This window comes from Cornus florida, unplaced genomic scaffold (assembly GCF_030987335.1).
Source record: "Cornus florida cultivar Cherokee Brave unplaced genomic scaffold, ASM3098733v1 CherokeeBrave_3.0.0_Hap2_Chr06, whole genome shotgun sequence".
NCBI classification, from domain to species: domain Eukaryota; kingdom Viridiplantae; phylum Streptophyta; class Magnoliopsida; order Cornales; family Cornaceae; genus Cornus; species Cornus florida.
The window spans coordinates 66,969,526-66,995,641 of record NW_026775576.1 but is presented as its reverse complement, the minus strand read 5'-3'; the positions used below and the strand labels follow the sequence as shown (position 1 = coordinate 66,995,641).

Genomic DNA, 26,116 nt, shown 5'->3' with positions numbered 1-26,116 from the left:
TGCCAATAATATTAAACCACATACCCCGACAGTCACTCAATTGTCTATGGCAACGAATGCGTAAGGTATAAATGAGTCTAAACTTATTAGTCAGCTCACATGGTTCTATATGACAACACATCCATATAATATAAATGTGACATAATTTATTTAGCAGTCCATTTATTACCTGAAATGTACATAGCATAATAGTAATGATTTATATATCATTAACAACATAAATAATCCTGGAATATACAATGGACAATTTATATGAATCAAATTATGTAATCATTTCATTTAACATTAAATAACAACACAATTATTATTCAAATATGCCATTACATTAATTACATCTGTTTCATAACGATCCATACTGTAAATGATACAATTAATGTTTAGAAATATTAATCAGACCTAATAATAATTAACGGGTAAAAATAATAATTAAAAGTCCCGTAAATCCCGAAAACATCAACCCAAGGCTCAAAATTTAAAGTTTAAGGCTCTGGAAATTACAAAACAGTCCCTAGGGGTATTCTGGACATTTCCAACAACTGTAGAGGTCCTACACGCGCCCCCACGCGCCTCCCTAAGCTTCCCCCACGCGCTGCCACCTTCCCCACTCTCACACGCGCCTCCACGCGCATTTAGAGTCTGCCACGCGCTTACACGCGCCCCCACTCGCGTCTGGCATCAGCCACGCGCGCGCACGCGCTGCCACACGCGCAATAATGCGTCCTGCTAACGCAGCGTGTGCTGGTTGGTCAGTTTTACCGTTTCTCTGTGGGCGCGCTACACTGGATTGATCTCAATGATCATCCTTTAATCCAACGGTTCTTGAATTACGCGTATCCTATTATTATATACTATGCTACATAGAATCAATCTAGTGGTCAAAAGCTAATCCAATGGCCGCTGATGTAGGTGCATAGGAACCCTTGTGCGCTGCCTCACACCGGATTACTCCGACTGTCTTCCCCACTGCCGGTGACCGAAATCTCGCCAGAAAATTAGCCAGAAATTACAGAAAAATCCCGAAAAATTCCAGAATATTCTAGAAAATTTCCCAAATCCTTAAATAATTATTTTTAGCTATATTTTAATTACATAGGCAAATAAATAAATATCTAACACCTTTAATAATTAAAATTTCATCTCTTTAATAAACTAAAAATTTATTTATTAAAATTCCTAGCATGCTTCTAACCTCTAAAATAGCCGAATAAATTAATTGAATAATTTATGGATTCAAAGGGGAAAAATAGATAATAACTTGCCTTATGGATTTGAAACAAATCCGCCAGTTGCACGTAGTCGGGAAAAATCACCTACACCGATCTAAGTTTCTCTCTCTCTCTCTTTTCCTTTCACTCTTCTAGAATAGTTCACTGCTATATTTTTCTTTCTTCTTCTATTACGTGAGTTCCCTCAAAGGAATGCTAACTAACTAATATATATACACTAACTTATATAATATATATAATACAAATATCTAACCTAAATATTAACTATCAACATTCCCACCTAAACTAACTTAAGGCTATGCAATTTAAGTCAAATAATTGACAACAAAATCTACCCTAGTAAATGAAATCCCATACTAATGTCAACTTTACATCATGACATTGATTTAGTAATTATTATTATTATTACTACATAATAATATATTACAATACAAATATAATACTTTAAGTAACTAATATTAATTATATAAAACATAACAAATAAAATTTCTAAACTAATCATTATAATATATAGAACATAAAATCAATATTACATGCATAAATAAATAAAATTAATTAAAAATTTTAACATACACAAATAATAGGTGACTAAATCTACACATTACATAATTAAATAATTAACCGAAACCGAATTACTTTAAATAAACTCTTTAAAAAAATTATTGGGGTATTACAAGAACATACCTGTTACATAAACCCAAACATCTCTAACCATCAAATGCTTTAGCATGGGACCACAGTATATATAAAATGTATGTATATGCATCTAATGGTTGAAATTTGAAAACATGAAGGCTTAGAAAAATAATAATAATAATAAGTTGAATAAATTTATATAAGAAAATGTATTTGAAACTTAACAATAAAAAGTGATTCATTGATTGATTTGTATAGAAAATGAGCTGGGTTTGAGTTGGGTTAAAAATAGACGGGTCAACATGAGTCAAGACCCATATTCAACCCGTTCAGAATGGGTTAAACATGGGCGAGTTAAAAATGGACATGGTTAATCCGTTATGACCCATAAACCCATTAATTATTATTATTTTTAATTTTTTAATAAGTGCTAGTCTCTCTTTCTTACTGCGAATGAGGAACATATTTTAAATCATACTAGTACCTTAAATCATGTTTTAACATATTTGTTTTAGATTTCAACATGTAGAACTAATGTGTTGAAACAATTTAACTTTTTATTTTTAATTTTTTACGAGCATAAAAAATTTTAAGTAACCAAACTTGCTTCCATTCACAAATGAATAAACTTCACAACAAAAATGTCTTTTCTATTTCAAATGAAACCAAACATAAATTTTATGTTTTACTTCAAATACGAGTGTGTGGTCGAAGGATCTTAACATTCTTTTTTCTTATAGCCTAAGACTAAATCCTTCATCGTTAGAGAATAGATCCGTCATTTTTTCCCAAGAGACATACTTCGCCTTCGCAATTTATTTTATTTCTACCTCGTTCGCAATAATGGAAAAAGAAAATTTCTGAAAATAAATAAAAGAAAAGAAAAACGGAAACAGAAAAAGTCAAAGTTCTTTTGTAACTGTACCGATCAATATTATTGATGGAGTTGAATTTAGGTAATAGCTATTATTCATTGTTTCTCCTTGTCAGCTCTGTTAAGCTTCTAAGAATGACTAGTTTCGATAATAATTTTTTGTAGTAGAGTTCTGTGTTTGTAGCATAATAGTTTAAGCTTGAATTCAGAATTTTTGAAAATTAATAGAAGTTTTGAGTTTGATAACTTTGATTTGTTCAATATTTTGCAAATGATTTTCTGTTTTAAAAAAAATTCCAATTTTTTGTTTTGTTGATTGGCATGTTTGGTTACCTGGGGTAGGAGGGCATATGCATAAATGTGAAACTGCCAAAACTGTAACGTATGAAAAAAGAAAAGGGGCCACCCAACACTATAATAGTATTTTTTTATTTTTTTTATTTTTTTATTTTTTATTATTTATAAAAAAAAAAATTAATTATTTTTATTTTTAAATTATTTTTTTTCAGAAGGTTTTAAAAATTTTTTATTTTTTATTTTGAAAATTATTTTCTAATTATTAATTTTTTTTAGAAGAAGTTTCTAGAGAGAGAAACTTAGAGAGAAGGGATTGATAAGAGACAAATTTAGATAGAGAAGATTGTGAGAGAGAATTTTAGAAGGAGAAATGAGTTAAGTGCAATATAAAATAGATGTGTGTTATATGTTTATTATGTGATGGGTGAAATGTCGGTTAAATATGGTTAACCATATTCAACCTATCTTGACCCTCAAATTAAGTGGTTAAAAATTACCCAACTATCTTGACCCTCAAATCAAATATAGTTCACCCATAACCATTAAAAGGCGGGCATATATAAGCGGGTTAATGGTTCTTGACCCATTTTGTCACCCCTATATGTAATGAGCTATTTCAAATCAATATCAACCGTCCAAACATGATATGAATTCAAATTTAAAAATCAATATAAAAAAAACAATATCATAACACATTCCTAACCGGCCAGTAGTATTTTAATTCCTAAGCTAATTTACTACTAATTCAATTCGACTATTTGGTGAAAAGAACATTTTTATTAAATTTTAATTGATACAATTTTTTATGTTATTTTTATTTGCTCCAATTATTAACTAATCAAGTTTTGAAATTAATTGTTTCTTATTTTATATAAAATTATTACCAACATTTAGGGAGCATTTTAGTCTCCGGCACTGTGAAAAAAAGGGCAAAAAAGGTCACCGGCACAGTGGCACTCCAAGTCAGTTTTTAATAATAAAATTACGAAATTGTCCTTCATTTAATTTTTCATCTAAATTAGTCCTCATCCGTCAGGAGAATGACTCTTCCTGGAGAATCACTCTCGTTTGTTTTTCATATAAACATTATGGGATTTTTTTTTTTTTTTCAAAAAGAAATTCAAAAGTATTCCAGAAACATGGCATAAAATTACAATTGAAGTCCAATTACTGCACCAAAACCAAGCAACCCTAATATTTCCCTTTACCCGAACCATCGATGCACATGCTTCATTTTCTTAATTCGTCAACCCCAAACCTTAATTTCAACACAAAATAAAAAACATAATATACCAATTATAGACATTATAAAACACATGTCTGATTAAAAAAAACCAAAAAGAGGACAAAGACTATATATGATATATGTTGGGGAAATTTAACAAATTTACATACCAGAATTCTCAATCTATAAATTGACATGCATGTACTTTATGGAATGCGATGCAAAGAGAATTTAACATTTAATAAAAGACATTAAGGACAACATTCACAGCATGAACGCAATAAGAGTGATGAAACATATCAGCAAGTAGAATGAACATCATTTGATTGATAATGACACAAACAAACGAAGTTGAACATAATAAATAATATGATTACAGTTATATAAATAAAAGTAGAGTTAAGTTCAATAAATAATATGTTGAAAACTTGAAGAAAAATTTTATTTTTAGGCTTATTTTCGGATATTAGTATACATCGTTTCTATGTTTAGTTTTTCTTATATTATAAGGATTTAAGTTACAGTTAGTTTCCTTATCGATTAGGGTTTTCTTTCATTGTAAATAAGTGTAATATAGACATTAAAATCATTCATTCAATTATCAATACAAATATGAGATTTCTCTGAAATTATCATTTGTTTTGTGGATTTAAAACACCTCATTTTGTTGATTCAAAGTAAACCATTCCTTGTGAACAAATTTATTGCTTCCACTTACGTCAATTAGTATCAGAGCCTTGATTTACCCTGGGCCGATGACGATTGCTTGTTTTGGTAGCACCCAATTTGCCTACGATGATCGCAGAGTGAAGACCCCTTGAGCAGCCATGCATACTCAAGATCGGTTTGTAGCAACTAGTTTTGGAATTAGTGGCAACCAGGTTCATGATTCAGTTCGAATTAGCTCTGATGATGTGTTTCACAGCCAACCAAATATGAGTTATGTTCTTGTTTATCCACGTAGGCCTCCAGCCTATGCAGATTATTTCGATGATTCTTCTGATAACGAGGAGTTCATATTCAGTGATCGAGGTAGACGCAACAATAATGAATTTCAGATAAAACTTGATCTACTTACTTTCAATGCAAGTTTTATTATTGAAAATGTCTTGGACTGGATTGAAGAAGTTGAAGAATTTTTAAAATTATTTGATATACCTGAAAAGAAGCAAATTCCGTTTGTTGCCTTTAAGTTTAAAGGGGACTGATGTAGGACACAGTTCGATAAGTCCGTTTTTGACAAACTAAGAGTGTTTTTTGTCCAAGATGATATGGAAGAATTCGGGCTTCAAGTTGGTGAAGTATCATTATTTGAGCAGATTATAACTGAAGAACTATTTATTCCGAAAGGTGCCAATGAAAATACTTTGAAGTCGTGCTTTGTAGGTTCTTAAGGAAATTAAAAGTATGATTTTGTGGTAGGTGAGACTTCATGTTATTTGCAGCCAAATTCGAGGACAGGTTTTTTTGAAGTAGGAGGGATTGATGTAGGACACAGTTCGACAAGTCCGTTTTTGACAAATTAATAGTGTTTTTTGGGTGGAAACAAAATGTTAAGAAAAACCCACTAGATTTAGATTGTGGGTCATGCTAGTTTTCGGCTGAAAACCTTTGTTTAGTGTTCCGAAATCACGTTTTATCGTCTTATACGAGACTGTTAATTATTTTGGGATTTTTGTTTAAGGCTTTAATGAACTCAGATTGTTTTAAAATTTTAGATTTAGTATTTGTTGCTGTATTTATTAGGTTTCTTATTCTATGTTTTAGTATTTTTTAAAGAGAATTTATTTTTATATTTATTTGTAGGATTAGTTTCCTTATAATTTATTTATATTTTAACATTCATGTATTGTAAGAATAAAATTTAACATTTTATCAATAATATTTCAAATTTTTTTATTAAATTATATCTTATTTTGTATATTCAAAACACCAAAATTATCTCAGCGACATTATTAATTTATTTAACTAAACCCTTACATTATTATTTGATTTAAATTATCATTTATACAGTAGGGATGTATGTTGATTGGTATGTATCGATGTATGTTGATTAATATATATGCGCAAGTTTGAAAGAAATGATTTTGTTATATCCGATTATGTTACACGGAGGCCAAATCTGCAATTGTAGACTGATAGCGAGCCTTGGATTAGAAATCTCCAGCACAGAAAGACTTTAGACTCGATAGTCAATCAGGTACAATAAGATTCTCCCCACAATAAGACGTCAACAGTCAATCAACTACAGTAAGATTCGCCCTAACAGTGACACATCCAGCTCATTCAACAAGCATCTCTCACCACCACCCACCCGGAACAAAAGTTATCTTCTTTATTAAAGCAGCATAAGACTGAAGAATCTTTAATCATGGGAACAAACTATCTTAGCCGAGAAGCTATCGATCACTGTTTTTTTTGGACCAATATTTTTTTTAATTCTTCTTTGTTTTTTTTTTTTTTTTTTTAAAGACTAGCTATCACTTGAACTGCCTATAAAAAAAACCCCTCTATCACCTGCCAGTTGTATTTTGGTATAGGTAACGCAAATATTAACTTTAGAACAGTGTACAGTAATCTCTCAATCTAAAGGCAAGTTTTCATTTGATTGCTTATTTGATTTTGATTATCTTTTTAGCGTCTTCCAGTTTTTGGGTTTTCATATTCTGATCAAATTGAAGGTCCTCTAAAATTTGCTCTCACTCAAACATCAAATCAAAGAGTATTTTTAGTATGTTGTAAGGAGTTGTTCTAGCTTTTTAAAAACTAGGATTTTCTTTAAGCTTCGTTTATTGGAAGTCTCAATTGAACATCTTGAATTTGTCGTATTGGGTTGTTTTGTATCTGATTGAATTGGAGGATTGATTTGCCTCAAAGCACCTCAAATTTGAACAAACCATCGAAGCAACAACTCAGTGTTGGATTGTTCAATTGGGAAGAAAGTGAGGGGTAATTGGGAAATCGATTTTGATCAATTGTCAATGAATTGAAGAAGCTTTAATGATATGATTGCAATTTGGATATTTTGAGGATTGATTTCTGTGCCTATTTTGTCATTAGAAAATGTATAGCAATTTTAAGGAGCAGGCTATATCGTTTGCGAAGCAGGCTGCTGCAGAGGATAACGCGGGGAATTATGCTAAGGCTTTTTCCCTTTATATGAATGCTTTAGAATATTTTAAGACCCATTTGAAGTATGAAAAGAACCCAAAGATTAAGGAAGACATTACTCAGAAATTCACCAAGTACTTGAGGAGGGCCGAAGAGATTCGGGCTGTTCTTGATGACGAAGGAACTGGTTCTCCCTCCAATGGGGATGCTGCTGTTGCCGCGCGGCCAAAGACAAAACCTAAGAATGGAGGTGGAGACAGGGATGACTCAGAGCAAGCAAAGCTCAGGTCTGGGCTTAATTCAGCGATAATTAGAGAGAAGCCAAATGTGAAGTGGAATGATGTTGCAGGCCTTGAGAGTGCCAAGCAGGCGTTGCAGGAAGCTGTTATATTGCCTGTCAAATTCCCACAATTTTTCACTGGTAAGTTTCTCAATATTTGTTTCTGCTTGTATGTTGCCTCTGGTTGCTTTCAATTTGAAAAACATAACGATGGTCTCCAAAGACAAGAAATTCACACATTTGGTTTAGGTTAGTTTGGCATGGTTCACGATACTGAAGGACCCATTTATGCATCAATAAGTCTTTTTGCAATGTTTGTTGCTTTTTATTTGAAAGGGGAAGTCTGCCTGTGGCGCAGCTCAACTAGTCATAACCTAGGGAACACCACTTCTCTGGGGTGCCCAAAAGTGGAAAAAAGTACCAAAAGATATAATATTTAAACATAAAAAACACAGTATCTAAGCATCAATATCTGAAATGCTAGGAATAACCGATCATTAATCGTTGATCATCTTCTGGATGCTCAGATTGAAATGGTTGGTATGGACCAAATGGGCCAAACGTAGGTGGTTGAGGACTATTTAATAGACAACCAAAGGGTCCATAAGCTGGCGGTTGTTGCTGTTGTGCGCTACCAAATGGAGGTCGATATGTGCCAAATTGTGTGAACATAAGTTAAGAAGACATTCTATTTTGATTTCAAATCATTCATGGACTCCATCATTTTCTCACAGGTTTCTTCAGCTCTATCAGCCCTCTCCTCTGCATTACTCAGAAATTCATTTGGGCTGTTCTTGATGGAGGAGGAACTGGTTCTCTCCCTCCAATGGGGATGCTGCTGTTGCCGCGCGGCTGAAGACAAAGCTTAAGAATGGAGGTGGAGATGGGGAAGCCTCAGAGCAAGCGAAGCTCAGGTCTGGGCTTAATTCGGCGATATTCAGAGAGAAGCCAAATGTGAAGTGGAATGATGTTGCAGGGCTTGAGAGTGCCAAGCAGGCGTTGCAGGAAACTGTTATATTGCCTGTCAAATTCCCATATTTTTTCACTGGTTAGTTTCTCAATATTTGTTTCTGTTTGTATGTTGCCTCTGGTTGCTTTCAATTTGAAAAACAGAACGATGGTCTCTGTTGTAAAGCACAAAACGGATGCGAAGAAATAAATAAAACTAGTAGAACACACAGATATTACGTGGTTCAGCCACTAAGACTTACATCCACGACACAAAGAGCCTAAAAGACTACATCACTTTATAATATATTCTCTCTTGATCTTTGTATACAATGATCACCTCTATTTATAGGTGAAGGAATAGAGGTGATAAATATGGAAAATACATTAATGGAAGATTCCTAAAATCAATACTATAAATCACTCCAATCAATATTTTATCATAGGCTAGAATCTCTCCCATGATATCATCATATCAAATATTCTATCAAGGAGTAATTTAAGGATTCCTATAATAATATATTCAAATATAACATTTTCTAACACTCCCCCTCAAGCTGAAGGCTGTATGAAAATAACGCTCAGCTTGCATATCAAATCATGAAACAACGATTTGGAAAAAGACAATAAAATTGTTAGAGACACGGTGAAGGCGAAGAACAATTCTACCGAACACATCGGCAGCCCAAATAAGTCCACATAGCACTGAACACATGGCGAAGGTGACGAACAATGCTACCGAACACACCGGCAGCCCAAACAAGTCCACATATCACCGAACACATGGCGAAGGTGATGAACAATGCTACTGAACAGACCGGAAGCTCAAACAAGTCAATAAAAACTGTCGAAGACACAGCAAAGGCGAAAATATTACCGCCGAACAAACCGGCAACCCAAACAAGGCACAAATAGCACCGAAAAACCCTTAGCAACATTTCAGATGCTAAAGGAATATCCCAAAATAGGGGTCCGAACCTAGGAAGAAAATTAGGCTCTGATATCATGTTGTAAAGCATAAAACAGAAGCAAAGACATAAATAAAACCAGTAGAACACAGATATTACGTGGTTCAGCCACTAAGGCCTACATCCACGACACAAAGAGCCTAAAGAGTTACATCACTTTATAATATAATCTCTCTTGATCTTTGTATACAATGATCACCTCTATTTATAGGTGAAGGAATAGAGGTGATAAATATAAAAAATACATTAATGGAAGATTCTTAAAATCAATACCATAAATCACTCCAATCAATATTCTATCATAGGCTAGAATCTCTCCCATGATATCATCATATCAAATATTATGTCAAGGAGTAATTTAAGGGTTCCTATAATAATATTTCCAAATATAACATTTTCTAACAGTCTCCAAAGACAAGAAATTCACACATTTGGTTTAGGTTAGTTTAGCATGGTTCACGATACTGAAGGACCCATATATGCATTAATAAGTCTTTTTGCAATGTTTGTTGCTTTTAATTTGAAAGGGGAAGTCTGCCTATGGCGCAGCTCAACTAGTCATAACCTAAGGAACACCACTTCTCTGGGGTGCCGTGGCAGTATGGGAGACTAGAACACACGGACACAACCTAGACACGTGTTGGACACGGCTAAAAGTGTCCTGAAATTTGAATATTTTATTTTCTAGTTGGACACGACTAGGACATGTTTTGAACACTTTCAAGATGCGACGGGTGGTTTTGTGATTATTTTTTTAGAAGAATGGGATTCAATGCAATTTAGAATATCTTATGGGTTGATTAGACATATAAAATATAAGAAAACAAAAATAACAAACATATTTGACGAGATTTGTCGTATCACCGTGTCCGTATCGTGTCTTACCTATGTCCTATGTCCACACCTGTGCTTCGTTGGTTATAACTGCGGGTTTAATGGGTAGGAAGATATTGATTTGTGCAAAATATTTAGCTAATCTCTCTTTGTTGGAATTGGCTGTTGTGGAGTTAAATCTTTGAGCATAAGAATTAAAGATAAAGTTACTATAAGTAATTGCTCCACCTTAAAATCTTTTATGTCCCTGGCTAATTTAGTAATTTCAGGTATAAAGCAAACCGAAGAAAAATGCTAAACAAGGGGATTAAAAATGGGCATAGACATAGAAACATTATATTTGGCCTGGGAGGGGGCGTGATTGGGGGATCATTCTGAATTATAATTTCCAGTGGAGAACTGGGTTGCAATCCAAGTTCTATACAAGGATACGTCATAATGAGTTTGTACCTGTTAGATTAAGAATGTTCTTTTGTCAAATTATTGTAATAACTGGAGATCCCCTTATAGTGTATATCGGTGTGCTTTTGTTACCTTTTTCTTATATGGTTCTTTTGTATTAAGCTCTATCCACTGATGTTTTTATCACATTAGATGCGCTAAAATTTAATACAATGCTTCTATGCCTACCTATTTGCTTTCATGTATCTAAATGAACAAACGAAAATCTATTTGGTCTGAAATTTGTGATTGAATTACATTTTGTCTAGTGTAATTGAGTCAAATTTCTGGAACTAGCAGTTGGTAAGTAAAGATTTTAGCATGAACAGTTTCAATTATGTCTTGTTCTGGAAACTTTTGGGGGAGTTTCTTTATAACATATGTATGATTAACCTGAAAGATAGTGTGTAGACTTTGTAATTACATTTTTGTGCTATCCTTGCGTTTGATGCTTCCAAAGTACTTCATAGCTACAAGTTGGATATCGGGAATGATACAATTCTATCTTGCAGTTGATGATTCTTGTTGATCTTATACCTTTGTTTAGGGAAGAGGCGACCATGGAAAGCATTTCTACTGTATGGTCCACCTGGAACGGGTAAATCATACTTAGACAAAGCTGTTGCAACTGAAGCAGACTCAACTTTCTTCAGGTTTTACATGCTATGATCAAGTGTGTGTTTATGTTTGTTTCCACTTTCCATTATAATGAATTGGCCAATGTAGACACTTATAAAGCAATTTCCTGATACGACATTTTGGGGGTTTACTGTTGCAATATGTCAAACACGTATCATGTTTTTCCAAATGATATACTTTGTGGAATTATGGAACGCTGTCATTGTCTAATAGATCGCATAACATTGGTCTCTCCTTTGGTAGGTTTAATATGTTGAAGTTGATTTGTGGTGCACGTGAACCTGCTTGAGTTCCTGGTGGGTGTTTCTTTGTTGTGTTTGTAAATATATATAATCATTTATTCATTTTTTGATTGCAAATAACCAAGATTGTCTAGATTTTATTTGCATTCTGTATGCCTGATCATATCTATTGTTCTTGGATTCACGCAACTTTCCTAGATATCCACTTTGCCTTCCGTGTATGCCTTGCTGGTTCACATATCTAGTTGTAAGACTGTATTGTGGAATTGTGCTTTCTCCGTCAGTATCACTTGGTTACACTTCTTCCTTTCTTTCAGAAAATTTGGCTGTTGAATATTTCACTTTTTTTAATGTATTTTTGTAGCTGGAGTTTACTTAATGGATTGACAAGCATCAAATGCCATCTCTATGCAGTATTTCTTCATCAGACATGGTTCAAAATGGATGGGAGAAAGGGAAAAGCTAGTTTCAAATCTGTTTCAAATGGCTCGTGAAAGTACTCCTTCCATCATTGTCATTGACGAAATCAATTCTTTATGCGGCCAATGAGGCGAAGGCAATGAGAGTGAAGCATCTCGACATATTAAAACTGAACTACTTGTACAGATGCAGGTAGTTTTTGCTCAGTTGGAAGTGTTTAACTGTTACTTTATGCTTCCATTCCATTGAAATGGTATACCTGGACTTGAGTGACATAAGTTCTTGCATAGATTTTCTACTTAATGATGTCCAGATCAAATTCCCACATGCAAATTGTGGGTAATATAACATATTTGAGAAAGAATTTTTCCTGTAACAGAATGCTTCTAGGATTTTATAGTTGGAGCCAAAAGACATGCTTTACAAATAGAATTCTCCCAGGATCCATCTTTTAATAATTATGATTGAATGAAATAGAACTGTGAGCTACGACTACCATTCCCTTTTTTACTCTGACTTGTATTATTGATCAGATTTCTTTTCTCAATTTTGAGACCATCAAATTTCCTTTTTCACCGAACAGATGCTTTGCTAATTTGATCCTTTTATTGTCTGGTTATGTTAACTTTATCTCTGTAATGCATTTTGACCAGATACATTAACTTTTTTGCGTTGAAACCTTTAAATGACCAGTATCTGAAAATAATTGTCATTATCAAAATTTTAAACTGTCATCCACCTCTATAATTGCATAGTCATCACTGATTGCCTTAGCCGCTTCTTCCCCTTCCACCATCCAATGATAGGTCAAGATCTCAAGAATAGGCTGGAAAAGCTGGTTGTGTAACATTCCCTACCAGATGGTGGTGATGACTCCCCAATGTCAAGCAAAGCCCTATCATGGTCCACTCATTAGTCATGGGAAAGAGTATGGTCTTTAAAGTCAACCTTGTGGAATATTTATTGAAAATTTATCCTCTTTCTGACAATTCACAAGATTCGGTTCTTGCAGCTTGCAAACCGTCCTAGAGTAGCATGTGATTCAACATATTCCCCCCTCACTGTCTCATTAGCATTTCTCATATTATGATTGATAAGTTTATCTCTTTTGCTTACATTCTTTTAAGCTTAATTGTTTATTATTCTTATCATGGTGTAGGGAACAATGATCAGAAGGTTCTTGTTCTTGCAGCCACAAATACTCCGTATGCCTTAGATCAGGTGACAAATTCTGGACACTTTACAGGTCTTGACTAGTAAATAGGAACGTCCCCTAAGATTTTTCGGGATTTCTAATTTTTATTGGATACTGGCTCTTAGTTTGAGTAGAATCTACTGCCACCCCCAAAGAGGAGGTGCAGGGTTCAAGCACGTGTAGGACACAAGCGTCATGTTGAAAGTAAGAAAAAGAATGCTACTTATTACTGGCGGCTAATGCAAACTAAATCACAGGCCATCAGGCGGCGATTTGAGAAGCGGATTTATATTCCTCTCCCAGATTTGAAGGCAAGGCAACACATGTTCAAGGTACTTTCTTAATGCATCTTCTCTCTCTCGGAATCAGGGCAATGCCTCCATCTTGGCTTAGTTTATTTTCCTTCTTCTTTTCCCCACTCTCACTCTTATACCAATTGATGGATATGAGCAGGTACATTTAGGAGATACTCCTCACAACTTAAGTGAAAGTGATTTTGAACAACTAGCCCGTAAAACTGAAGGGTTCTCAGGTTCAGATGTTTCTGTTTGTGTAAGTGTTAGGTTCATGTCAGTTCTTAAATTCTTCCTATTTAGCTTTCACAAGTATGGTTTTTAGATATATGGCTGAAACGCTTAACTATCTTGCCTTTGCTTATATGATAGGTAAATGAAGTGCTGTTCGAACCTGTCCGTAAAACTCAAGATGCTGAGTTTTTCATAAAGGCTTCTAACGATATCTGGACGCCTTATGGACCTAGACAACCAGGTGCAATTCAGATTAACATGCAGGAGCTAGCAGCACAAGGCCTAGCTTCAAAGGTATGGATCACATGAAATTGAGTTATTCAGCAGTACATTTTCAAAAAATAGCGAACTTTGCACTACTGGCGAGGAAAACAAAGAGAATGCGTTGTGCAATGTCCACGTGCACACACACACACACACACACATAATATTTTTGATAGTGCAACCATAGTTAGCAAAGTATGTAACCAGGAAAAATAATAGTTATTATGATTTTCTCTTAAAAATTACGTTGAAAATTCAGCATAAAAATATTTAAACTGTAAAAATACCCATATATACATATATGGGTATAATTTGACTGCTAATAAAAAGTTCATGGTAAAAATACAGTACCATTTATATATATTTTTTGTTTATAAATTTTAGAATAATTATTATTGTTATAGTATTTTGTTTATTTTTAAATCATATCCAAATTTTAAATCAAAATAAAAGAGTGATGAAACAAATTCATGGTTGTAAAAGTATTATAAACAAATTGCATATTTATTTGTTTATATGTCTTTTTCTTTTTTTCTTTTTTTGAACTTACAAAGAAAGAGTTTGTCTGTTTTTTACCACAATTATTAATATATAATTATCACAGAGGACGTATAATTACGTAGCTGAATTAATTCATCAAAAGATTTAAAAATTACCTAGGTTTATAGTGTTATATGATACCACTTGTGGCTCACGAGATATAAAATTATTAACTTTCCTATTAACTGGGAAAATGAAATGGTTACTTGATTAGGTTAATTATTGGTCATGTTACTATAATTTTCCATTTATTTAAAAATATATATATATATAAATATATGCTTTTTTTCTTCTAATGAAATGATTACAGACGATTTAATCTTTAAAAAAAAATAATATAAGTGAAATATTTTTCATAATGTATAATATTTAAAACGTTTAATACGTGTACTATATATGATTCAATTCAAAAATACGAGTACTATTTGTTAAAGTTTGAACCTTATGCAGGAAACAGTTTTTTTATTATTATCACTATTATATATACATGGATAATGCACGTATTTGCTAACTATGGGCTCGACCTCTTCTTTGGAGTTGGGAGAGGTGGAAGATGTACACCACAAGCCAAGGCCTTGTTAGTCAATGTTCATAATTCTTGAGGATGTGCAATAAATAATTTTTTTTGCCCCTCCCTTTTGGCAGGAAGTCATAAAAATAGGATTGATATATTACATTCATGATCTCATAATATTCAGAACTTCGATAATTGCACTATCATCATCAAAATTACAGCATGCTTATTAAAAGTAAAAATAAGAAAAAGAAGGAAAAGAAAACTAAAAAATATGATTGAATGAATTGAAAAGGAAAAGGCATGGTTTCTAGGATAATAATATACTCCTCATCCAGTGATGGTGGTAACATTATTCTCAAAGCACATTTGTTTCCCGAGTAGATAATATTTGCTAATCCCAGCAGACATAATTCTTCCTTCATTAACCAGAAAATTACTGCTTGCTTTCTCATCAAAATAAATGACTGCCTTGCAGATCCACCCGCCGCCTATCGCGAGAAGAGATTTTGACAAAGTACTGACAAGACAGAAGCCAACCGTGAGCAAAAAAGACCTCGAGGTGCATGAGAGATTCACAAAGGAATTTGGGGAAGAGGGCTGATTGTGTTTCTCATACGGGACACAAGACCAAAGTTCTTGAGTGCAGCCATTGAAACCTGTACTGTTATGTAAACCATCTCTATTTAGCTTCAATCTTAGAGGTTGCATAAAATCTCCCCCAATACTGTAAATTTGGGAGAAAAACTGTCTTGATAATTTTGTTTGTTCATTTAGAGAACCATTTGGATGTTGTACAGAGTAACGGAAGTGTTTCTTTATGATGATTGATCTTGTCACATTAATGTCACCCTTTGAAAGAATTATAAGAACGCTATAGCAGTGTGCTCATTTCAGTGCAAACAACTCAATATAATTCTGTAAAGATCATTAGTCAACAAGATATGCTTTATCACATCTTAATTTTTGGTACCTTCAGCGTCTAAAAAGAATTTACATAATAAAGCGAAAGATTAAATGTTGAGATATTAATTACAAGAAAACCAATTTCACTCAATAGGGCTACAAGTTGTTTGACATCTTGGCACTTGAGGGAGTGACGGTGTTGGAATTCATAGCAGATACTGTCCACTTTGTTCTGCACATTTTGTTCACGATTTTAAAAACATATTTACACAAGTAAGAGGCATCACAGATGGAAATGTACGAATGAGATTGAATCAGGAAAATGATTTTTTGGCCGGTTTCTCTAACCTATTTGTTAGCCTGAGAGTTTCTAGCCATTGACGTAGTAGATCTACAGGATCCACACCAGAACTTATCCACTACATCAAGTAGATAAAAACTCCCTCGTTTACATTGTTCGCCCAAGAGATGTATTTGGTATGATGGGTACAAATACAATACGAGCCAATGGACAATGGAAGATGTGGTAACAATAAATTAGAATTTGCTTCACTTATTTTGGTGACATCACTTACCTTTAGATCATTTAACACACCACTCTTATGTTGAGCATGAATAATAATTATAATACACTCTCCTGTTGCAGGAGAAACAATTCAATGCTCTATATTGTCTATGAGAGAGTGTAACTAGCAGAAAATGGCAGACTTCATAGATATTTACATTCTATATTAGCGACAACAAAGCATCAAAATTTGCATACATTGCCAGCCTAAGAGGAGTATCCAGGATAATACTGCCACCTTCTATGACAGAAGTGGCGATTCGATGTTATCTACATTAGCCTCCAAATCATTCTTTGGTGGTGCTTCTGGTTTTAGCATCCAAGCACAACCAAGGGCAATCACCTGAGATGACGAATAGTGCAGTCAGGTTGTGTGTTTGTTGCGTGTGTGTGTGTGTGTGAGAGAGAGAGACACAGAGAGAGAGAGAGAGAGAGAAGGCTTACCATGCATGACGATGCACAGATAATACTGAAACCTTTGCAGTTGAAAGGCGCATTGCTGGACAGGAACAATGCTGAGACAACATATAGTCAGCAGTTAGGCAAGTTAGTTGAAATGGTTCTGATGTTCAACTGAAACAAACAGAAAAATCAACTTACATGTCAATGGACTAATTGCAAGTGGTGATAACAAACTTGATATTGATTCCACACCAGCAATAAACCCTTGTGCTTTCCCCTGTTATTCATATTGGACTTAGAAGACGATAGAAGAATGTGAAGTATGTGAAACTGAATTGCAATGAAAATTTTTTTGACCAAGACACCGAAGTCAAGCAAGGAAGCAGACTGAATTTTACAATTTTAAGGCTGTTGTGAATGAGTTTTTCCCCATTTTTTTGCCCCAAATTTGTCATGGCTTCGGTTTTTGCCATGTCTATAACTCTGAATGATATTTAATATGACACTGTGTAGGGATGCACTGTGACTTCACAAACCTGATCGTTCGAGCTTGAAGCTTTTGATACAATAGCGTAAGTCTGTCATATCAAGAAATCAACAGAAAAAAGGAAAAAATATCAAATTTGGCATCATAAATTGATTGACATATTTTTCAGACAAAATGGATAGTCGTAGGAAATATACTTACAGCAGGTTTAACAAGGCAATAGATGACTCCAAATGAAGCACTCAAGTATGGTACCTGTTTGGCATTGATTTCAATAAGCAACAGATTTGAAACCTTAAATGCAAACATCTGTCTTTTTTCTGCTAATGTAAGAATTTTAGTTTCGAAACAGATAATAGTATCACATTTATTAGTAAGTAAAAATACATACCCAAGAAGCCCATGCCAAGCCATAAAGCAATGCCTGCACAAAAAAAATGAACTCTTTGACATAAAAATCCACTAAATATGCGCTGCTATAAGATGAAGTCCTCAGGCTCAGGGATTGAATTCAGCTAGCGTTGAAAAACTTACATAAGCTATTGATGCAAGTAAGGATGAGCAAAGTATCACTTTCTCTCCGACCAATGGATTGAGTAGAGGAAGCACCAACATCTTAAAGCAAACCGCAAAATGAAGCATATGGTTAGGGGACAAATTCTTGAGGAATAATTGGAATAAGGGCACACAACGAAAATATTCAACAGATAATAAAAACAATTTGTTCGTGTGCTGTCATTATTGTTCATAAACGGATTCAGATTTGAGACACTCGTGCGATCTTCAGTATCAAGTTACAAGCATATTACATGCTTTCAGGATCTCTAAAGTAAAATATCAGAGAAAGAACCGCCAAAAGGAATACCTGAGACACAATTGATCCTATTCCCACCATCATCAAAATTTCTGAAAATTGATTTTTGTTGAAACCAAAAGCCGATTTCAGATAGTACTGCAGACATAAAAGAAAGTTACATGAGTGTTTAGATAATGTTATAACTCAGTCATTTGTAGAATATTGAAATTATGAAATTTTGGGCAGCTTCTAACGATCAACATACCAGTAAGACACTGCTGATGCCCGTCATTCCCATCTCATAGAAGAAGGTAACAAGAGAAATGCCCTTCAGCGTTGGACTGAGAAGTAAAATGAGGTCAGGCAAACAGAATGTCACAGTTTGTCCACATTAAAATTTCTATAGAGAATAACAAATATGTTGTTGCAATGCTTCTACGTATCCACAAAAATCAATCTGGCATACAGACTGACATACCTGTTGATGAAAATAATTGCGGCAAATTTCATTGAGTTATATCGTTCCTGAACAACTTTGAATGCCTTGTGCAAGCAAAATGCACTTTTGTCCTGTTTGGGAGTCAGATGAACTGTCTCGGGCAGAAACAGTTGAATGTAGACCGGACAAAAGATCAAGAGAGCTATCGAAACCTGAAACAGGAAGGTTCATCAGTATTAACTAGTAGCAATGATAGAGAGAAACAGCATGAGCAAATGCTATAGTTTCAGCACCAACATGCCTCGAAAATGTAATCTTCAGGAAGGAAGCGCGCTAGGACATTTCCCAAGACGTGCGCAGCAGAAAAGAGACCTGTAATCCAACTGAAAACTGCAGCCCTCCTACTGTCATCAATAACATCTGCCTGCAAGAGGAAGATCAAAGCTGATTCCCCGTAGTTCCCCACCATGATTTTTTAAAAGGTTAAATAGAACAAAAATTCTTACGGCATATGCAGCAGCAATGCATAAAATGCTCCCTTGACTAATAATATTTGAAAATGTACGGATCACGTAATAAGCATACACAAATTCCTTTGACTCGCTGATCGCAAGTAAACCTGAAACAAGAGCATGAAAAGATCAGTCATAGGAAACTTTGTGAATACTTGTGGCAAGACTAGAGGCAGAGTGTAATATGCAAAGTAGTGTCCTTTCAATGAATGACCATCAAGAGATGACAAATAGGCCATGAAATATGTCTTCTGCTTTCCGGAAAATTATTCTTGTTTCTTCAAAGCTAAGGACTAATTGAGAGGTAGATGATCCACTAATCATATTTACCAATTGTCATTATGGTTCGCGTATATACACTGTCCATTAGGAACATTTTAGATATTCAAAGACTAATTTGAAAATTTTAAAATTTAAAATTAAAAAAGGAGGAGGGGGGGGACAAGAAAGTAGCTAGCATTTAACTTTTAAGTGTGATTACGACATAGTAAGTTCAGAATGAAATTTAAGACGATCTCACCCAAAAGTAAAGTCAAAATTCTATTACTTACCAAAAGGAATTATAGTAGTGGATATTGTAATAAGAAGCAGTGGTTTACGCCCAAACTCATCGGAAAGCTGGCCTAGGACTGGAAGCACCACCATCTTGAAAATTCCAACAACCTACAAGGGCAAAGATAAGCCTAAGCCTTGATAGTACACGGTTGATATGTTGACTAATCTGGTTAACATTGAACTTCGTAAAATGAAATGGATGAATAATTGAAAAATGAGATTATTTAGGAATACCCCATTGAATACTGAGATTACGCATTTAATATCTGGAGTCAAAAGCTCGGACATAGATCAGGGAGCCAAGCTTGCTGCATAGTGATAATATGATTTGGATGTCCTTCAGCCTACCTAAAAACACAATCGCATTCCCGCACATTTGTTGGATTAAAGGAGTTCGAATTGGATCAGTTTTTTGTTGTTACTGCCCTTTTCTTCTTACTTGCATTTTCTCATACGCCTTTGGTGCACTAATGGGGTAGGGTTCTCATAGACCTCACAAAACAAATCTCAATTTCTAATTTTGCTTCTTCATCCAAATTTCAAGAACTTAGCTGTATCTAAATAATTTGGGTTTTACATAATAGTCTAATACAATCAAAATAACTTGTATAAATTTAACATGCTAAGACTATTAATTTAACAGTCAAAACATCAAAACAGTAGCAGTTTTTTTTTTTTTTTTTTTTTCTTTAGTAGCAGGTATTTGTTAATTCAAAATATGGATAATGATCATGTCATGGACTAAATATATCATTTTTTAAATATTTTAATTTTTTATGGTACGCCTACTTGATTATGAAAGTGATAGATCCTTTTTTTTCAAATGCTATGTATATTGCAAGTTTGAAAATCCAACCAAAAGCTTAAAAACAAACCGACCACAACCATGACATCAAGAGGACCCATACACAAAATTATATAACATATACTTTATTCATGAGCAACCATGGCCTTTTTTATTTCATTTTTAGTAGGAAACTCTTCCCAAATCCAATGAATCAAAATCCATTTACATTATGCAAAAGACAAAAAAAGTCCCCACTATAATGGAACAACCTCAGCTTTGTAAAATGAACAAAACAAAATCAAATGATCCAAAATCAGTCAATTAGAACTTCTTGTCATCCACTAAATTTTAATATTGATCCTATAATTAAAACACTCAACGTACAATACCAATAGGCACTAGTCCAAACGGTATAAATTTTTATCTTCAAATGGAGATGTTAGTTGTTTGAGTCTGAGTAGAGGCATAATATATATAGTGCGAGGGTGTGTATTTGCTTGACCTTTCAGAAAAGAGAAATAATAATATTTATTATAATAATAATAATCCCTCAATGTACAATATATTACATAAAATATATATATATATATATATATATATATATATATATATATATATATATCCGCATTCAGAATCACTAATCCTAGCCTATATAAACTATCCTCCCTCAAAAGGGAGGTGAGGTATTCAAGTCCCATAGAGAGCATTTGTGTCGCTCCTAATACATTAATTTATATAAATTCCCAAATCTATATAGCCAATAAATCCAAATTTAGTTTTTTATTTTCAAGAGAATAAAAATGAAAATAAAAATATTGTACAGCTTATTTGATTTTTTTTATAAAAAAATTAATTTATAAAAAAACACAAAATAAAACTTATTTTCATATAAAGGTTTTTTATAATTATCTTAAATAAGTTCTATTCTTAAGAACTCTTACCTGAAGTAAACATACTCAAAGTTTCTTGCATCCCTAACTTCTGATATACGATATAAAATGCAAAACAGAAAATTAATAGTGGTAGACGCACTTATAAAAGTATGCCACCAAACCAGCACTAAAGAAAGATAAAAAGGTGTAACCAAGATCAACCACCAGAAATATGAAAGAAATAAATTGAAGCTCCGTTTGGTTTCCGAGAAATTGCAGGAAAATGAAATGAAATAAAAGGATGAAGGATTATAAATTAGTAAACAAATATTTTTATCATCTAAAAGAAAAACCTGACAATGTTACCACTCAAACAGTGTTTTTAGCTAATTGGGTTGCTTCCATTTCACTTTTTGGTGCACCTAAACGACCAGAAATATAATAATCTAAATTTTGTAAAATATAAGAAGAGAAAGAAAAAAAAGTACAACATATATATATATAGTGTGTGAATGGAATCATTTTAAATCACCGGCGTCAGGCACCGATTTACAGTGGGCTCAGTGGTGCCTTCACTGAAATTTTTTGTTGTTGTATTTTATTCCTCTAAATTTGTACTTTTTTACATTTATGTTTATAAAATTTTAAAATTACTCCCACTGAAATTATAAATAAAATATCTCTATATAAATATGCTCCCCTCAAGTGAATTTCTTGATCCGTTCTGACCAGCGTATTGATCAAACAAGATAAAGTTTAACCCGCATGGTGACCCATGATTAAGGGTCTTGACTAGCCTTAAACCCAAATCGAAGAGTGCGTGCGATCGGTGAGATCTCATCGCCGGAAAAACCAGTTTGGGGCTGATCGCCGGCCAGTGGGACAGTTTCTGGGGGTAAGCCGCCGCGCTCGAGGAGGGGTGGCCGGCGTTGGGTTGGACGGCGGGCCAGAACTATGGTAGGGGTTCAACAAGTGGTCGGAGCGGCGGAGACAAAAGTCGTCGTTAGGAGAAGAGAGAAAAACGACCGGTGAGAGCTCCTCGACGGAAGAACCAGTTTGAGGCTGATTGGCAGCGAGTGGGTCAGTTTCTGGAGGGGTAAGCAGCCCAGGACGGGTGGCCAGCGTTGGGTTGGATGGCGGGCTAGAAGTGATTGTCGGGATTCAACAAATGGTGGTCGTCGTCGTCATCGGAGACAAAGTCGTGAGGAGAGAGAAAACGAAGAGAGAGAAACTTGTACAGTATCTGATAAATGGTGCTGACGTGTGCTTTCGATTAACGCTGACTGTATTTTTTTGTTGATTGGTCAGGAACCTAAGTTAGTCATAAATAAATAAATAAATTTATCCCAACCTTGTTCATATCAAAAGTTTGTCAGCGATCAGACTTTTCATTCGTTAACTTCTATGATTTAAAATCCAAAGCTTTTGTACATAAAATTAATAATTGTATACGAAAATTTTAAGTTTGTTCCCGGAAAATTTGCAGGAAAACGAAAAGAAATACAAGGACTAAGGAATATGAATCTTGAAAAGAACAAAAACAAAAAAGAAGAGGAGTTTTAGAGAGAGAATGTAATTTGTAGAGAGAGGGAGGGAGAGTACCGTCTGCTGAATACCGTTGATGTAAATAACTCGAGAACAGGCGGAGTTTCCGGGACAGAGAGCTCTGGTGGTGACATCGACAAGCACCGGAATGGTCATCGTTCCGGCGATCCCGTGAACCAGTAAAGGCAACATAAGGTGAAGCACAGGTCTCAGTTCTCTCACACTCAGCAGCCTTCCCCACCCCATTTCCTTTTTTCTATTTCTTTTTCTTTTTCTGTTTTTTTCCCCACAAAAATTGACAAAGTTATAAGAATACTAACTCTGTGTGTGTGTGTCTAGAGAGAGAGAGAGAGAGAGGGGGGGGGGGAGGTGGACCGGTGGTTGGAATGAGGTGGACCGGTGGTTGGAATGTGAAAAAAAAAATAAACATTCCCTAGAGAATTTCGAACTTTCGACATTCACAGTATAATTACTTAAATGAAAACTTATCCATAGTTTAAAAAACAAGAGAGACAACACTTGAAGTAGACCGATTGTCTAAATAGATATATACATACATCTTATTCAGCAAGTTGTAAAGGCAAGTTTCTTGCAAGTACGACCCCATCCCAAAAGAAATTTATAGTTTACGTCTTATCTATCGGATCATTGAACAACTTATTTAAATTAACAACTTTATCAAGCACCAGTTAAATTTCTTAATTTAAATTATACTGAATTATTGAATAACTTAATTTAAATTTCGAGTTATGATTGGCCTCCGAAAACAAAGGATGTAATAAAAAATTGTTCTCAGGCGATGAATTGATTTACCATCTCTCCCTTTCTCGCTCTACATATATATAAATATATATACAATTCACAAAGTCACAAAATCAAAGTCTTTGTGGCATAGCGATATCTTGTAACGAGTGAATACTTAGTAATTTGATCCAAAAATCATTGCTAACTCAAAATTTTAAATTATTAAATAAAAATAACACCCAATTTATATATACCACACATTCATTTTCTTTTATTTTTTTGAATCTCCAAAAAAATAAAAAAAATAAAAATTGACAGGTGGTTGCAAAGAAAAAAGAAAAAAATATATATATGTTGACTGGTTGTTGCTTGTGCCCATCGATGTTGGAGCTCAGGGTCGCAAGTGCTGGAGCTTGTCCGTTAATTTGGTGGCTTGATGAAGTCTCATTTTATACTTAAAAGGCTGTCAATTTTTGGTTGGAATTCTAAAATAGAAAGTTCAGAGCCCAATTAGCAATATTATCTCCAACAATCACTTTTGTAAATATTGAATAAAAATAGAAACTTTCTAGTTTTATCGAAGTGATTAGCATAATTAAATTTTATCTTTGAGTTATTATTACGTATTTATTAGAGTTGCACAATATACACGTGTTTGAAGCATTATTCTTTCTTTATTGAGAAAAATATTAAGTTATGTCTGAGAATATTAAATTAGCACTTTAAATTTAAAATTAAATCTCTTTTAATTTTTGGTACCTTGAGCGTCTAAAAAGAATTTACATAATAACGGGAAAGATTAAACGTTGAGATATTAATTACAAGAAAACCAATTTCACTCAAATGGGCTGCAAGTTGTTTGATATCTTGGCACTTAAGGGGCTGATGGTGTTAATATCCATTGCAGATATTCAAAACAGTCTACATACTAGAAATAATATATATATATATATATATTTGGCTGAGCTTAAATTGGGTATAGTAAAAAAAATAAAGTCCACCCTTAGATCCCCCAATGTACAGGATTCATACCTGAATTTATCTACTACATCAAGTGGATAAAAATTTCCTGGTTTACATTGTTCGCCCAAGATATGTATCTGGTATGATAGATACAAATACAATACAAGCCAATGGAGTGCAATGCAATGGAAGATGTGGTAACAATAAATTAGAATTTGCTTCACTTATTTTGGTGACATTATACACACAAATTTTGTAATCTACAAATAAAGAACAAAATAGGGAGCAAATAGTAATTTATTTATTTATAAAAATTGAGTACAATCCTCTGAGGTATTCTTTACAAAAGAAAGAACATATCCACTAATTCGATCTCTTTTGTTGGTTGGATTCAAGGGTTGTTAGAGCTTAATCTTGAATTAAGTTGTTAACAATCTTCTTTAAGTATTTGTAGTTAGGGAAGACCGCCGATGATTTCTGATCGAGGGCTAACGAAGCTTGATCTCGAACAGTGTTGTGTGGTGATTCTTTGAACCTGTTGAATCACAGAAAAAGAACGGCACGATTTTGATGTGCTTGTTGTTCTTTGCTGAATATGAGGAAGAACGGTACGGCTTTGGATTGGATATGGTTGTTGGTCTTCGTCTTCAGAGAATTTGTTGAATTTGATGAAGAACAACACGGCTTTGGTTGTGCTTTTTGTTGATCACCGTGGAATTTTGATGAAGAACGACACGATTTGATGTGCTTGTTGCTTTTCGCCTTCAGGTTTAGGTGTTGAGGATGAAAGTCGGCAGAGCTTTTATATTTACTCTGGAATTCTGAATCTCTGGATCCCTCTAAATTTCCGGTCCTCAGATTTCTAAGTCTCTTAATTTCTGGACCCCTGGATTTCTGAGTCTCTCAATTTCTCTCAAATTCAACAAATCTTTTGAAGGCAAAGAACAACAAGCACAACCAAAGCCGTGTCGTTCTTCCACAAATTCTCTGAAGATGAAGAACAACAAATACATCCAATCCAAAGTCATGCCGTTCTTCCTCAAATTCAACAAAGGATAACAAGCACATCAAAATCGTGTCGTTCTTTTCCTGCGATTCAACAAGTTCAAAGAATCATCAAACAACGCTGTTCGAGATCAAGCTTCGTCAACCCTCGATCAGAAATCATCGGCGATCTTCTTCAACTACAAATATTTGAAGAAGATTGTCAACAACCCGATTCAAGATCAAGCTCCAACAGCCCTTGGATCCAACCAACAAAGGAAATCAAATCAGAGGATATTTTCTTTCTTTTGTAAAGAATATCTTAGAGGATTGTACTCAATTTTCATGAATAAATAAATTACTATTTACTCCATATTT

The 26,116-nt window shown here is 34.1% G+C and overlaps 1 protein-coding gene and 1 pseudogene across 2 annotated transcripts; one reads left to right on the top strand and one right to left on the bottom strand.

Annotated features, from left to right (window-relative positions):
* Window positions 1-6,581: 6,581 nt before the first annotated feature.
* LOC132311833 (protein SUPPRESSOR OF K(+) TRANSPORT GROWTH DEFECT 1-like) lies at window positions 6,582-16,020 on the top strand (annotated as a pseudogene).
* Window positions 16,021-16,611: 591 nt separating this feature from the next.
* Window positions 16,612-23,355, bottom strand: LOC132311830 (uncharacterized). 2 transcript variants are annotated; one of them, XM_059809956.1, is made up of 14 exons: window positions 23,105-23,355; window positions 19,840-19,951; window positions 19,283-19,395; window positions 19,078-19,200; window positions 18,816-18,988; window positions 18,603-18,678; window positions 18,407-18,493; window positions 18,076-18,156; window positions 17,933-17,965; window positions 17,743-17,796; window positions 17,591-17,632; window positions 17,253-17,331; window positions 17,097-17,167; window positions 16,612-16,995 (listed from the first exon to the last, which is right to left on the bottom strand). In XM_059809956.1, the coding sequence occupies exons 1-14, from the start codon at window positions 23,291-23,293 to the stop codon at window positions 16,894-16,896; spliced, it is 1,335 nt and encodes a 444-aa protein (XP_059665939.1). In that variant the 5' UTR covers window positions 23,294-23,355; the 3' UTR covers window positions 16,612-16,893. The 2 variants fall into 2 exon arrangements, with proteins under 2 accessions (XP_059665939.1, XP_059665940.1); XM_059809957.1 differs by lacking the exon at window positions 23,105-23,355 and adding an exon at window positions 20,078-20,497.
* Between the last annotated feature and the right edge of the window lie 2,761 nt (window positions 23,356-26,116).